The sequence below is a fragment of the Mastacembelus armatus genome, chromosome 10 (genome assembly GCF_900324485.2).
Source record: "Mastacembelus armatus chromosome 10, fMasArm1.2, whole genome shotgun sequence".
In the NCBI taxonomy this organism is placed as follows: domain Eukaryota; kingdom Metazoa; phylum Chordata; class Actinopteri; order Synbranchiformes; family Mastacembelidae; genus Mastacembelus; species Mastacembelus armatus.
The window spans coordinates 13,999,168-14,014,912 of record NC_046642.1 but is presented as its reverse complement, the minus strand read 5'-3'; the positions used below and the strand labels follow the sequence as shown (position 1 = coordinate 14,014,912).

The 15,745-nt window shown below is 40.9% G+C and overlaps 1 protein-coding gene across 3 annotated transcripts in view; it reads right to left on the bottom strand.

Annotated features, from left to right (window-relative positions):
- Positions 1–15,745, bottom strand: part of LOC113144503 (A disintegrin and metalloproteinase with thrombospondin motifs 2-like) — a 101,209-nt gene that overhangs the window by 49,708 nt on the left and 35,756 nt on the right. For all 3 annotated transcript variants that reach the window (XM_026330598.1, XM_026330600.1, XM_026330599.1), the window contains one exon: positions 6,461–6,629. In XM_026330598.1, the coding sequence (XP_026186383.1) occupies positions 6,461–6,629 (169 nt within the window). The remainder of the gene's footprint in view (positions 1–6,460; positions 6,630–15,745) is intronic.

Sequence of the window (15,745 nt, the reverse complement as noted above, 5' to 3'; positions counted from 1 at the left end):
AAAGGCCTATTTGATCAATTTAGGATGCCATTTAGGATTTGTGTTTAGTGTATAAACTTTACAGATGTGCAAAAGAAGTTTTTTGCAACTTGAAAAAGAAGAAACTGCTGCTGAGGGAAACGGGCTGTCATCAAAGTCTGACTTTTCAAGTAGGAACATAAAACTTTCTGTGCATCCCTGTGCAGTAATGGTGTCTGGTGTAACAGCTGTGTTGTATTTTCTCAGCATCATCGTACTGTGCTCATAAATACGCCGTATTGCTTTTGAGACATACCCATGCGACCTGAGGCATTGGTACAGTTTCCTACATTTAGGCCTATTTCATTAGTAGTACTAGCAAAACACATTAAACGAATGAAAATCGCAAAAATATGTGTAATGTGTTATTGTAATACCTTCTGTGTGAGACTGCAGTTTTTTTTCCAGTGTTTACAGCCATAGTATTTATTCTGAAATGAAAATGCACATTAGCATATTGTACCTTATTGCAGTATTAGATTTTTGGTGTTTTTGTTTGCATTCAATGAATATGTTTGTCTGTGTACATTTGTGGAGGCAAGTTGAGTGTGGTGTGGTGGATGTCTGTTTTCGTGGGTGGTGGGGCAACAGGTCATCTTGCCTAGGGCACAAAAAAACTCCAGAAATGGCCCCGCACACACAGACACACACACATGCATGCAATGTGTGTGGGTCAGTGAAGCAGCGGTGGCTGCAGAGTGGACCAGAGGTCAGCCGCACCCTGCTATTATTCTGGAGTCTCCCTCTGCTTAAAGGCAACACTGTGGCACACTAAGTGATGACTCGATGGAAGGCCTGCTGGGAGCTTACTAGCAAGGTGAGGACTCAGACAATCCAGAGGGAGAACACACAGAGGGACACAGAGAAACCACATGAACAAATATACACTTACATAATTGTAGCCACCCAACTGCACTTAGTCAGTGAGTGAAATGGGCAAGAGATAGAACCTAGAAACACATTTCAAAGCACATATATGTGCAGGAATGCATGACTGTGCATACACACACACACATGCTGAATGCGGTAATAAGCCAGTCATTCTCTCCAGGGATAGAACCAGTGGCCGCAAAGAGGGAGAGAGGAAGCAGGTGGCTGCCGAAATGCTTCCCCTCCTAGCTCTGTAATTTCCTCCTGGGTACAGCTGGGCCTGGACTCATTCACACATATCTACTATATCTGTGTTGGGCATGTGCACATGCATGGTATTACTCTGTAGGATCTGAAATTGTTTACACCTTCACATTGAAGGGACTTTCAGATACTGATCCCCACCATTTAATTTAAAATCAAAGAATTTTAGGGCGGCCACGTTGTTTAAGGTTAGGTTAGAGTAAGCCTAGGAATGAGTGTGTGTGTGTGTACAGAGCACATGTGCAGGCATTTATACACATAGGTAAGTGTACTTCTTGGATGCGTATGTTTGTATTTTATTATTATATGATTTTTGTTAGGGAAATCAAATCAAAACCTTTTCTTTTAGAGTAGAGAGACGATGTTAGACACGAACACACTGAATCCTGTGGAAGTCTTAGTCACTGGATGATTCCTAGTTAACACCTTGTTTCTGAAGGCTATACTGTATGTTTATGTTGGACTACTATCTTGGGCTTTGCAGACCATGTTTACACAGTGAGGTCCACTGAGGTTTGTGTTTCCAGAGTCTGGAATTTGCTGCTAAACTTTGTCTTTCTCTGCTAAAAATACTCAGACCTTGGAAAATGACATCGTATAGGATATACACAGTGAAGGAATCCTCCTACTCTAAAACCAGTGGTTTCAGAGCTTAAAACAGCAGCCCAAAGACTTTTGGGTCAGATGGTGTTTGATTTCATTCACACTAGGGCATAGGTGCTATCTGGCTTTAGGGCAAATGGGAAGCGAGTGCTGCAGTTAGAATGCATTGCTTGGGGTGCATAATGAAAATAGATGCATTCATACATAGTTAAAAATGAGAAGAGTGGTGTTTACAGAAAAAGAAATCTAATCTCTTAATCAGTGATTATAGGAACTTTCCTGAATATTACAAGTAAGAGGTTAAGTACAAAGACCTAGAAGCAAGAATGTTAACAACTTACATTATTTGAATCACTTTATTTGGAGGTAAACTAAAAGCAGGCACACCTAAAATGTTGCTAATAATCCCTCAATGCACAGGATAGTTGGTTAAATTTGATCTTTAAACTGATGAATGATGATGAATGTTGTGGATTTGCACTCAGCTGTGGAAGTGCAGGTCCTAGGGAAAGTGTTGAGAAGACGTTCTCAGCAGTCTCTTAAATAAGCCTCATAATGACGTCAAAAGAATCTCACCGTCTGAGGGTTTTCAGGTGGCCATTTCCAACAAGAGGCACTCTGCACTGCTCAGTGTCTGCTGGGACCCCCTGAAGATATGTTCAGGCCATTTGTGAGATGTGTGTGTGTGTGTGTTTGTTCACATCTCTTAAGTGCTTAGTCACGAGTCTCCTCTTAAAACCCTGGCACTATATGAGTGACAGCAACAGGGACAGAGCAGAGGGGAGAAGGAAGGGGGAGTGAAGTGAGAGAGGTAGAGGGAGAGTGGGTTCTCAAGGGGACTCCTTCATTTTCTAGATGTGAGAGGCAGACATTAAGCTACATTGACTAGCATCATTGACCTCTGTCTGACTGTGTTCAACTTGCTTTCAGCTCAGACCAAGGCTGATGTGTCATTGTGTCAGTGCTGTGCAGAGCAGCATACAACAACAATAACAGTAACAACAGTGACCTGACAAGAGCTCAGAAATGTAAAACACAACATATTATGGCACAAAACTTACAACAGCAGCACAGAAAGTCAGCACCTAAGGCGTAAAACAAATGCTGGCTTAGTGTAGCTGCACAGGGTCTTGTGTAGCTGCCTCAGTTGCCTGGTGTCAGCCCACTAGCTAATTGCATTCGCTTTACCCCTGAGGCTGCAGGGAGCCTTTCTGCGTTGGGAACAATACAGAAGTCTGAAATGTCAATGAAAACAAGTCAGCTGCATAGGACTATATTTTTGTAACACAATTCTGTTGTCTCCTGTGTACAACAGCTCAGAACAGAGCTGAAATATACCCTGCTACCAAAAATATAACACCGTTGGTGAAAATTGGTTACATTTGTGCATATTTACATGCTATTTAAATCTAGGTAGCAGATTGGGAAAAGGGGATTATGGGGAAAAGAACTCCAGTAGTCCATGTGTCTGGACATGTCTCAATATCCTGGACACAACACCGGACTTGCACGTGTACACATGCTTGCGTATGCACAGTTGAAGCGACACACCTAGACAGAAAATCCAGTCCCCTTAGAAAAAAAGACTAAACTCCACCTTCGCTGTCCAGCCTCAGAGGGGGGATGGGGGAAAGCAAGATTTGAGCTAATTTGAAGCAATAAAAAGTAGCATGGGAAGCTAAAACCAGTGTAAAACTGAGAAGAGAGGAAAAGGAAATAAAATTTGCAGAACAGGAAGGCACGGATCAAAACTACAGATATAAGGAGATAAAATACAATTGTAAGGGGGGGAAGAAAAGATAGACTGAGGGATGCAGCTCTATCTGCCTGGCAAAAAAAAAGAAGAATGCCAATCCTTCGGGTTTTATTGCTGCAGTGATTAATTGACGAATGTGCCACATTAATAACAAAGCTTGCTCTCTCCACTTAGGACATTGATTCACACCTCCTCAGCTTATGTTGTAAGAAACCGATCAATCTCGCTCCTTCTTCATCTCTCCTTCACTGCTTCTTAAGCTTCTCTATTACCTTGCTAAATATAACTTCCTTCCCTCTGTCTTTAGCCAGGAAATGATACCAACATTTAATAACTGTCTGTAAATTAAGCAGGCTTGGCGAAGGAGATCTCCAGAAATGATTGATTGATTATTAATTAATTCACTAATGTCCTTGAGTGATCTACAGGGGTGGGTGATTGTCTCAGAGTTTATGGGGAAATAAAAGAGGAGAAGAAAGGAGCTGATTTGGGTTTAAGTGGGGAGAAAAAGCAGCAGAGTGTAAACATTGAAGGATCTATAATGTGCTCCCTATGTGCCCATGTGACTCTGATATGACAGCGGTGCGATGTAATAACTGGAAGGTAAACCTTATGTTTACATAATGTTGTGCTCTAGAATAGCTAAGACACAAGATAAAAAGGAAAAAGAGAAGAGAAACAAAGAGAGAGATCCACATCAAATGCTACTGGGAGCAGCACATGCCTGCTCGTCTGTCTGCCTGTCAGTCTGTCTGTCTGCTTAGCCTTGAAAATCCCAGCACTCAAAGCCAGACGACCACAGAACTCATGCCCACGCCATGTATACAGGCAGGCGCGCACACACGCACACGTACACGTGCGCACACACACACACACACACACACACACACACACTGTGGCCTGTTCTATCCTACGCTATTGATCTGCACCCCACTCTTCATTAGAAAGAAAGATTCAAAGGCAACAAGGAGCAGTGAGACGTGTTTTTTGTGTGTTTGCGTGTCTGCGTGCATTCACCGTGTTTGTGTTCAGAAGTGTAAACGTATGATCAAGGGAGTTGTGTAAGCTGCATGTGGTTGCATCCTGTATGTGTGTGAAAGTTTCTGTACAGGCTTTTTTTTTATGTTTTTTTTTTTTTTTTTTAAGTGTGTGTATGCTCATGCTTATACTGCATGTGTGCATGTTTGTGGACATACTCCCAGGTATCAGTAACAGTGGGAGCAGATCTGTGCTACTCTAATGCAGTCTGTCCTCACTGGGTGTTCCTATGGAAACTCTCTCTCTCTCTCTCTCTCTCTCTGTATATTATTAGACGCTCTTCAGTCAATGCTCAGAATAGGAAGACACAGATCTCATCTACTGCGATACACTTTGACTTGCACTCGTACAGCATGGGAGACTCACTGTAAGAATGTTTTTGCTTTGGTGATTACTTGAGATGCAGACTCCTGCACTGGTCTGGGTCATAATTGATTGACTTGTGGGCATCAGATCAATTACAGTGATTGGACAGTAACCTCTACTGACACAAGCCTGAGGCATGCATTGCAGTTTTGTTTTTTTTTTTTGGTTTGTTGTCTTTTGTTTACAGCCTGCCAAGTTCTTAAACCTGATAGTACAGCTGACACTACTGAATCCTCTATTTTCTGGATTTTTATTATTAATATCTGTTTGCCTTTCTATTTTTTTGCACTTATGTTACATTCAACACTGCAACAAAATGTGCACCTTTACAAAAACTACTTGCATACTGTATTTCCAATATTTTCAGCTTAATTAGCAGAAGTAACAGCTTTTCCAAACTGCACTCCATATGTATTTTAGATGTCCTAAAAGTGTAAGACCTACTCTTATATCTTAATATGTAGGGTTTGTAGGGTATCATATGTGTCACACTCATATTATATCATATCACATATTCCTTCCATATCCTTATTATTCATGCATAGTAAATGCTTTACCCAGGCTTTCTTAGTGTAGAAAGTTACTCAAAGAGAGTAGCATCATTAAGCACTTTTGAAGGTGAAACATTAGACTGGGATTTGTACAATTAAAGAGACAATTTTGGTGCTTCTTGTCCCTTTGGGTTATGTATGTAAAATCATTTTAGCTAAAAAAAAAAAGATAAATTGATTTGATTAACTGAATTCAAGTGCAGCCCCTTTTTGTATCTATTTTTCATGTGATGCTTCATTACCTTGAGCAAAGCTAAAGGCACAGTTCTTTGTATTTTATTGTAATTTGGGAGTGATACCAAATAAAACAGATAAATACATACTGAAATTATATATTTGCTTGTGTGATAATATTAGCAGTGTAACAGTAGTAGTGTATTATTATTATTAAACTCTACATGAATTAATTTGTCTCCGTTTTAATATGCTTTCTCTTCTTGTTGTTTCACTTCATTTATTTCATCTGTGGAGTGGAAAATGGAGGCACACGCAAAGACAGCCCAAAGACTTGAGTGCCAGCTGTTAATTGTTAAGGCAGCTCAGGCAGTGTATAATTCTGTAAAAGACACAGAGGGTGCTACCTTACCAATCAAACACGTGTCTCTGCATATGTCACTTCTTTCACACTGGAAAAATTTGTGCAATAATAGGAGGATGCATTTGAACGTGTGTAGGTGTAATCTTTTTGACAGCAGGGTGTGCTCACACTGTGGCTCACTGTCTTTGTATACAGTAGTTTAAAATGATCATATAACCAGATGTGCATAAAGAAGGAATGGGTTTAAGATGCTTGTGTATGGTATATTGGAGGAAGAATTTGCATTTTAAAAGTATTTGGAGATTTAGGTTTCAGGGCGTGTGATCAATGGCTTAGCTTGCAGTCAGTGGTATTAAATAAGAAGAAAATGAAGTGCAACTGAGTACAGTGCATGAGAAGCATCCAGAGAAGAGTGTATAAATGTGGAGGATGGTACAGTGTGAGCCACAGACTGACCTCTGGAGTGGTAGTCTGCCGCCGCGCTACTGATGGGCGCTTTCTTTATGGCTGAAGAGCGGTAGACGATGTGTGTCCTTCCTGCTCCTCTCTCCTCTTCTATCACTCCATCACCCCTCTCCACTGGCTCAATAAAAAACTCCTCTTGCTCCGTCTTGATCATACCAGCCTGAAAGAGAGTGCGGAAAATTAATTGGATGAAGTGAATACCCGTAGGCGAGCTCTAATATCATGTTGATGCATGACCAAGACACCCAGCGTTTGTTTCTTTGCTGTTTGACTCTGACTCTCTTTTCCAGTCATCCCTCTTGCCCTAGCAGCTTAACGAAGAAAACAGCCCTTTGCCTTACTTCATTGCTATGTAAAGGGCATGCTGGGATGAAACAGAAGAAGAAGGGACAGCAGTGATCCCTCTTAGTCTCTGAAGAGGGCCAGAGTGACACATGGCATCTAAAATGGCCAACACAACAGCAGGAGATGAGACTGTCCCACTCTCATCCCTGGACTTGCACATTCTGTCAGGTAATTCCCCATGTCCATCTTACAAAGACACTCACTTACACAAACACACGCACATTCACACAAACACACATGACCGTGCACAAACGCAAACTCACAAGAAAAGAGGGAGAAGGGTGGAAGGAGAAAACCTAAAAGAGAGAAAAGTAAAGAAGCGTGCATACAGAACACACACGCAAAAAGCAGTTGCGTGCACATACACGGGGAAAATAGGCACTGGGAAAATTGCCCGTCACTCTCTCTTATTCCATCTGTCTGTTTAAGACAACTGGTAATTACCAAGGCAACGCGCTGCTGTAGAGGAAAGCCATGGGGGAGAACACACAGAGAGGATGGAGGGGCTTGGAGAGGATGAGCACAAAAGAAAGAGGCATAAATGAAGAAGAGAGAAAACATCGATCTGATCAGTGCTTGTCTGCCAGTCCCTCTACTCTGACAGCAGAGGGAAGGGATGATGAGTGAGTTGAAGAGTAGAAAGTGAGCTCATTAAAAAAAAAAAAAACAGAATACATTACAGAAGAATGTGTGATAAGCTGTGGATTGACTCTACTACATGCAGACACAATATGTGTTTTCAACTTGCAGGCATAATTTAGAATTGGAAGAACGACATATCTGCAGTTCAAGTCACCTTAATATAAACTCAAAAAAATAATAACAGTAAGTTAAAAATACTAAGTGAATTTTTTGCCCTCAGCCTCAATTGCACTTCCCATCATCTGCATATAAAAAGTTTTAACGTCTTTCACTTTACTGTGTTGGTTTAATGGACTAACTGTGTTCACTCCCTCACAGGCAGCTTTTTTTAACAAAAAAACCTCTAAGAATACAACTGTTATATTACCTGCCCTGCACCAAACATAAGTTGAGCTGTAATTTACCAACCAGCCAGTGAACAATGCATGAAATTTGGCAGCTAAAGAACTACGTATTTTTTTCAGGAGTTGGTGGAGACCAAAGCAGAGGTAAAAGGAGTATGACTGTGTGCTTACATTTACAAAATCAGTTTGACTTCTACATATGAAAATAGACAAGTTTGACAAATAAAGGTCAACAAACAGTTACTAAACAGTTAAAGGTATAAGAAAACATGGCATTACAAAATGGCTGCCTTTGTGAAAGGAGACCTTGATTAAGAAAATGCAATGAGTGGTATTTTCCAGTGATTACACACTAATAACGTATTTATGAATACTAAATTCAATTTCTACTAAAAGATTGTGGCAAATATTACACATTAAACCTTTATAGGCCAAACAGAGACGTATAGCCATTTATGCAATCGAAATATTACAGCTAAGATAAAATTTGCAGGCCTATTTGATGAGTGTATTCATTAGTTTTAAGTGCCTGTGGAAACTTTCATTGTATTTTGTATGATTTGACCGAATTTCTGTATTTGCTTGCCTTTTCAGTTTTTGCAGTGCATGTGTTGTCAATCAGGTGTTGATGTTTACTCTACATTTATCTTGTTTTGTTGCATGTTATCTTAAGGGCCAGTGAGTTGAGCTTTCCTTACCACCGTACAATGACTTCACATAAATATAGCAAACTGCAGTAAATATTGTATACACTATTGTATATACTGCCCTGTGCATTATTCCTCCGGGGGCCAATGAGACAAATCTTTTCACTGGTAACATCTGTATTCATAATGTTTCTATCATGTATAGTAGAGGAACCTACCATACTTGGAGCCTAAAAATAACAAAGCAGTTTTTACTTATGAAAGCACCTGGACAAATACACTTGAGGATACAAGTGTGCATTCTACTGACTAAATCTTTTGAGCTCTAAAGGAAATGGAGTTTAGGAACTTGTATGCTCCACGAATACCTCTGAGAAGCTGATTTGAAAGGAAACGGATATTAACCAATGCAGCCCCTCAGAAATAAAAATGGTTCTCTTTTTCTTGCCTTTCCTCTTGTCCTCTCCCAGTCTGCTCTCTCTATTCTCTCTTTCTCCCTGTCAGCCTGAGGCTTTGGTCCCGGAAGGATGTCGACAAGCCACTGACCTGCCCCTTCTCTCTCTCGCTCCTTTCCTTCCTCTTTTACTCCCTTTCTCTCTACACCTCTCTCTCTTCTCCTCCCTCCATTTCACCGAGCCGTGGTGCGGCATTCCAATTGGAGCTGATGGGTCTGCGATGGTGCATACATTCCCACTCCAGAATACCAAGCAGTGGGGAGAGGAGAGCTGTGTCAAAGAAAAAAGATGACATGTGGGACCTGGAGACGTGGTTGGATCGATCAGAGCCGGCATACTGGGGGCAGAGGGTTAGAGAGAGGGGAAGGTGTGCCGGAGCAGAAGAACTGGACACATCCTTTGAAAAGCCTAAGTGAATAAAGCATCAAAGCATGTGCACACATTTCCATAGTGAGAAGCATTGTCCTCAATTCCTCTAAAGCAGGAGCAGCCAAGTCCTAGTCGAGGGGATTACAAGGAGGCTTGTCCAAACACTGTCCAGAACAAGCGAGAGAAATTCAGATTCAACTGCAGTACACTACCAACCCTAATGTGCTAACACAAATTTTTTTAAAACTCAGGGTTGAGGACCAGATTGTCTTAGGGTATAGACAATGCTCAACCATGATGACACATGAAATGCTACTATCAGTCTGTGTGTATATCCCAGATTTACACAGAAGGTTTGCTGGCATTTGTAAGATAACATTTTTTAACTATCTACAATACTTAATCCTATGATAACCCCACCTCTAATAAGACGTTCCCTAACATCAGCTCTTTACTCTCTTGCCTTCTGTCAAAGTCACACAAGACTTTCATTGGTCCAGGATTCAATATCAAATCATGGGGTAAAAACACTTGGGGTAACATCAGTCAGGTTTTATCCTGCACTGTCCAACAAGTATATAGAAAGTAGAAAAAAAAGACAGATTAATATCAAACTTAACCTTTCTAACCCAGCTACAACTTTGGCAAATTCTTTAAAAAAAAAAAAAAAAAAAAAAAAAAAAAAGGGGCAAGACCTAACCTGCATGTCTTTTGGCCATGGGAGGGAGATGGGGAAGTCACACATAGATGAGGAAGACATTCAAACTTCACACAGAAAGGCCACAAGTTACACTAGCTTTTAACTGAGAACACTTTTGCTGTTTAGGCAACAGTGCTCACTCCACCAGTGCTGCCCATGGTTTTTAAAAACATTTAATTATCCAGTGATTTGTGCCACATAATTGCTATTCTGTTTCTATGAAATTTGCAGTTTCTTCAATTAATCTTTCTTGTTCAAGGTTTGCTGTTGCATCAGCAGCCACAGTTTGACAAGTTAAAATTTTACTTATTAGCCCCCACATCTTGTTGAGAAAATGAACTCCACTAACACAGTCGCTCCCTGTGTTTTATTATCCTCTTTAAAAGATTTTCACATAACACACAGGAAGTATCACTGCACTAGCTGAAAATATTGTGGTTTCTGTGTCATATGATTTCTGTTCTCTATTTGTGTTGCCACCATGAGGTCTGAATATCTGCATACAGTCAAGATCGGATATGCTGCTATGTTAAGAAATGCCAGTGTTGAGGTTTTCAATTTTTCTTTCAATACCTTTGGCCCTACAAACAAAAATCAGTTCGCTTTAACATTTTGGAGTGGTGACAGTCATCGCAGAACTATCTATCTAAATACCATAAGTACTAGTACAAAAATGTGTTTATGGGATTAACTGACCCTTTCAGCACCCATCTTGAAGAATTCATACTAAAATTCAACACTCTCAGACCTCTAGTTCTTTTCCTTAATGTCTCAGATGTTGCCTTGATTACAGTAAATGCTTTATGATGTTAGCAGAAGCAGACTAAACATGGTCAGTGTATGCACTATTGGCAATCAGTGTCTAATCTGCAACACTTGCACTAATGCTCAATAAACCATGTGAATCAATGCAGTTATTTATTTAGACACATTTATGACACTGAAAAGCTGAAATATGTGCATTGCCGTCATTACTGTCAAATGACTAGGTCTTTGCTTTATACATAAAGAAAAACAAAAGTTTGTTACTGCTGAGCTGTCCGACCTATTTCAGGTCATATTAAAAAACAACAAAAAAACAAACAAAAAAAAAAAACAAAAGCACATAACACCTCGAATAAATCACCAGTAGAAGAAATAACACTGCAAATGATTTCAGAGTGAACAGCAGCGCTAGCACATTCTGCAGCTTGCACATCTGGCTCACCAGACATGTTCACTACTGAGAAATTATTACTCTCAGGGCCATTGAGATGGTGATTCCAACCACAACCCTCCCTCTGAGACCTGAAGTCCATCTACAGGCTCCAAATCTAGATCCTCCACACTGAGTGTCCAGTTACAACAGGAGGGTCCCCTGTGTTTGAAGGCACACTGATCTCTGTTTGAAGATCTGAAAGGAGTAACTTAAGTCCTGGGTAAGTGTCCAGAGGATCACGTGAGACAGATAAGAAGCAGAAATGCAATGTTGGAGTGGAAGAGCGGATGTTGTGAGGATCAAAGTCACACCCAGTCGGGGCCCTTCAGCTCTGTCCAACACAGGCAGTGTGTGTGTGTGTGTGTGTATGTTTGATCTAGTGTCACTATGTGTGTTTGATCCTATTCATAACCCTGCTACTGGTGGCTAACTTTACACACACAGTCACACACATCCACACAAATATAGCTTTGATAGTGACTCACTCATACTGTGCAAGCCTCCAATTCATTCACCCTTTGAGTCATAAAAGAATCGGTCTTGTAGTACAGTAAAGGCTGATTTGAAAATTAGACACACTTCAGAGAGCGACATTATCGGGGACACGTCATGGCAAATATTAATGGTGTTTTATTCAATCACATCAGCAGCAAATTGTACTTTAATGCCTCCCCCGCCATGCTTTGAGAAAGCCAGGTTTTTTGTTTGCATTATGAATATGTCTCTGGAAAGAAAATGTAGATTTATCTAAAATGTATGAAAGTGGTATGAAGCAAAGCTATTTAAAACATTCAGGGAAACAAAATATATAATACACATATGACACAGGACAAACCTTTCGTCTGTGCTGCTTCACTCTAGTCAAAGAAAAGATAGAGAGCGGAAAACTGCAATTAAGGTGCAAGTATTAAGACAGATTCATTAAGTGAATAAAATAATTTGCTTAGTGCCCTGATGAGCAAGATGATTTCCTAATTATGTCAATCAGGGATAATACAAGGAGGATGAGGAAAATAAATGCAATGCAGTAAAATAAATTTAAGGGGGCGGAGCTTGTCATACTTAAACCTTCTTATACCATTACCTACAGCCTAAAGTTTGAGTGTGTGTGTGTGTGTGTGTGTGTGTGTGTGTGTGTGTTTGTGTAAAAAAAAGATGCCAGTGTGATTTAAGTTCTGGCAACTTAGTGATGCAGTTCCATCTCTTTTACCCTGCTCAGCTCATTACATAGAGTGGTCTCTAAAAATGGTCACTCCAATAAATAAAAAAAAAAAAAACCTTAAGTACACACCTACATAAGCTCAAATGCATACATGTGTAGTTGCCCTGTCCTAGACACCCTCTATTTGTCTTTCCACATCATTTGCAAATTGTTCATTTTTGACCTACATTTTTGAGCGCCGTATAACACACACACACACACACACACAAACTGTCTGGATCCTTTCAGGTTTTAACTCTCCGCTCAGACTTGTACACATCAACTGTCTGTGACCCCCTAAAAGAAAAAAGGGGGCTTTGTAAAAATGCAGCAGTGGGAGGAAGAGGGGAGACATGAATAAACAGGAAAGGCCCTCTGTGATTCCACCTCTCCACCAACAAGGCATCAACTATCTGCAGAAACATCTTCCCTCTTTATGAGGCTGACCATGCAGAGCTTTGGTCAACCACTTCTCTCTTTTTGCCCTCATGTTCTTATTTCCACTCCTCCTCCATCTCTTTCCGTCCTTCTTGTTGTATCATCTGCTTCTCCGTTGCTCTCTCCTTACCTCTTTTCCATCTCATGTTATGGTTCTCCCTCTTTTTTCTTTTTTTTTTGCAATTCCATTATCCCATCCTGCCCTTCTCCATCTCTTTCTGTTTCTAATAATATTAACTGGTGGTAGCACTCTGACTGTGTGAGAGTGGAGATATGGCCCAGGTGTTGGAAAGACAGACAAAACAGAGCGCACAACATATTATTTAAACAGACACTGAATGGCATAGACCTAAGAATAGCAGTAGTAAGCCAAACCTGGTTAGTCTGACCATACGATCTGTGGAAATTTTGGTTTCAGGGTGAGAGTGTTGACAGAGTCAGAAACAGAGTCGCTGACAGTCTGGCAGATAGGGCCGAGAGACAGTGTGCCAGCCAGATAGACAGTTTGCAAAGGAGGCTGCCTCGCTTTCTCTTTCTCTCCCAATTCCTGTTGTTATTCATCAGGACAGAAGCTCCCTCCCTCTGTTTTCTGTCCAAACAAAGATTATGAATCAGCAGTATATGAGGAGAGGAAAAGGAGAGGAAACTGAGACAGAATGAGCAGAGGAGTTAAAGCAGAATAACTGTGTGATAACCAGCTGGGAAGAGGTGAAATGAAGTGCTATGTAAAAATAAGACAGTTTGAAAGTTATAGAAGGTAATTACCAAGAGAAGAAATTCAGAGAAAAGAAACAAAAGACATGAAGTAAAAGGATAAATAGAGGGGAGGATTTATAAATTAGATAAGGTTGTTTGGTCCATAATCAGTTCAGCAATGGTGTAAAGCCCCCCCCCCTCCTCCTCCTCCTCCTCCTCCCACCGTTTCATCCCTCTACCCTCAGCAGTGTGACAGCTCTCCCAGAGAGCCAAATGTTATTGGCCTGACCAACATGGAAGGAGTCAGGACCAGTGTGGGGAATATTTACAAGATCAAACCATCAGAAGCACCAACGCTTGGTCTCCACTGTTATATTTTCACAGAGTGGCTCATGTGTTCACAGGAGGGCCTGTACTTTTTGAAGGGGTGGATAACATAAAAACATGATACTGCTGGATCAAATGTAGTCCACAGCTTCACTCCAATAATGAGCGTCTGTATTAAGAGTAACTTATGTTGTGTACAGCATCTGCAACAATAACCAATGTGACATTAAGAAAAAGCTCTGAACTCTGAACAGACCCTGGAACAGAGCACCAAAGGCTACCTGTGAAGAAACGCCTTAGTGTTTAAGTCTTGGAAATAACAGATCTCCACATGTACTGAGACTAAGTCACTGAGTCTTGCAGAGGAGCAAATCTCAGCTGCAAACCTGAGCACAAAGAAAGCAGATTGGCTGTTCCAACAAATGCCCATGCACGTGCAACATCCAGTTGCCTCTGTGCTTAATGCTTTCATCAGAATTCTGCTCACAAAGCAGCTTTTCCTGTGCAGCAGCTGCAGGTATTTGTTGTAATGAAGACTTGAGTTGACCTGACTTTCTAACTTGTTGCTTGTAAAATAAACAATATTCCTACATTAATTACACAACTTCATTCTTGACTCAAAGTGCACTTAGTAGCTATGTTCTGAGATTTCAACCACATGGTGGTCCTGAATGGATGGAGTTTTCTATGTCGTTCTGGAGATTTTATAGACAGATGCATTGACATACAGAGCAGATAAATTAGAGTCATCTGCACGTCAGCTGAGGATATTCCATCTGCTGTGATTAAAAGTTGTGGAACAAAACAGTAGAAGAGATCGCTTTAATCAAATTGTAATGAATGTGTACAATTTCAGGGGAAAACTGTGGGAATACTTCAACTAAAGCAATATGATTTATTGTGCTGCCCAACTAATTTGTAAGCGACAAGCCTGATACACATTTTAATCGACCGGAGGTTCATCTTTGCAGATCTTTAGCTTTTGTGTGTTCCCTGCCCTCGCTCATGCCAGCACCCTCATACACACACTCACACAATCACACACAAAGCACTAGCCAAGCACCCATCAATCCCTCTTACCAACCCAGCCCAGCCATCGATCAGTGTGTGTGTATTTCGATGTGTTCACATTTGTGTGTGTGTGGTCTTCCGGATTGATAAATGACCCCGATTAGTGCCGACTGACCGCTCCATGATTGCAATCTAAGTGCAGAGGAACAGCTGTTCTCAGAGCAGTGTTGTCTAAAGCAGTCTGCCATTAATACAACAGCACTTTAATGAATTACAAACCAACCACAGGCCTGGGATCTGTTGGTGGGACATAATTACACAACTATACCTATAAAGTTTGAGGAGGTCTGTGGAAAAACATGACATTTTGAAACCATCTCTTGTATACAAGTGTTATAAAATGAAGAATGTTTAAAAACAAACAACATGGAGCAGTATTTTCAGATCCCTCCATATTTAATCCATTACAGCTGTTTGGATAGGCTGTCAGATTGGATTGTCGGAATGTGGATAAATGATGTTTTATCTATGTAAACAAGATCCTGTGCTAAAACAAAATAAACCTACGTTTTAATTTTTACTTACAGCAAATCCCACTGTCTTTTTCATTTGTTGTTGCTCCTGTTTTGTCTCACTCTTCCTCCCACCCTCCTGACCCTCAGTCCTAGGGACCCCTCCCTGATATTGACAATCCTACACACACACACACACACACACACACACACACAGAGACCCACACCCATCCTGATCCTTATCTCTACTCCATCTCTATATCTCCACATCTATTGGGTATACCTGTAACCTAGCAACAGAGCAGAGTGAAGACCCTCCAATACCTGCTCACTGCGCTGAATGCCAGACCGTTGAGCCAATCAAACAGTCTCGGGGTAGCAACAAGAGCCA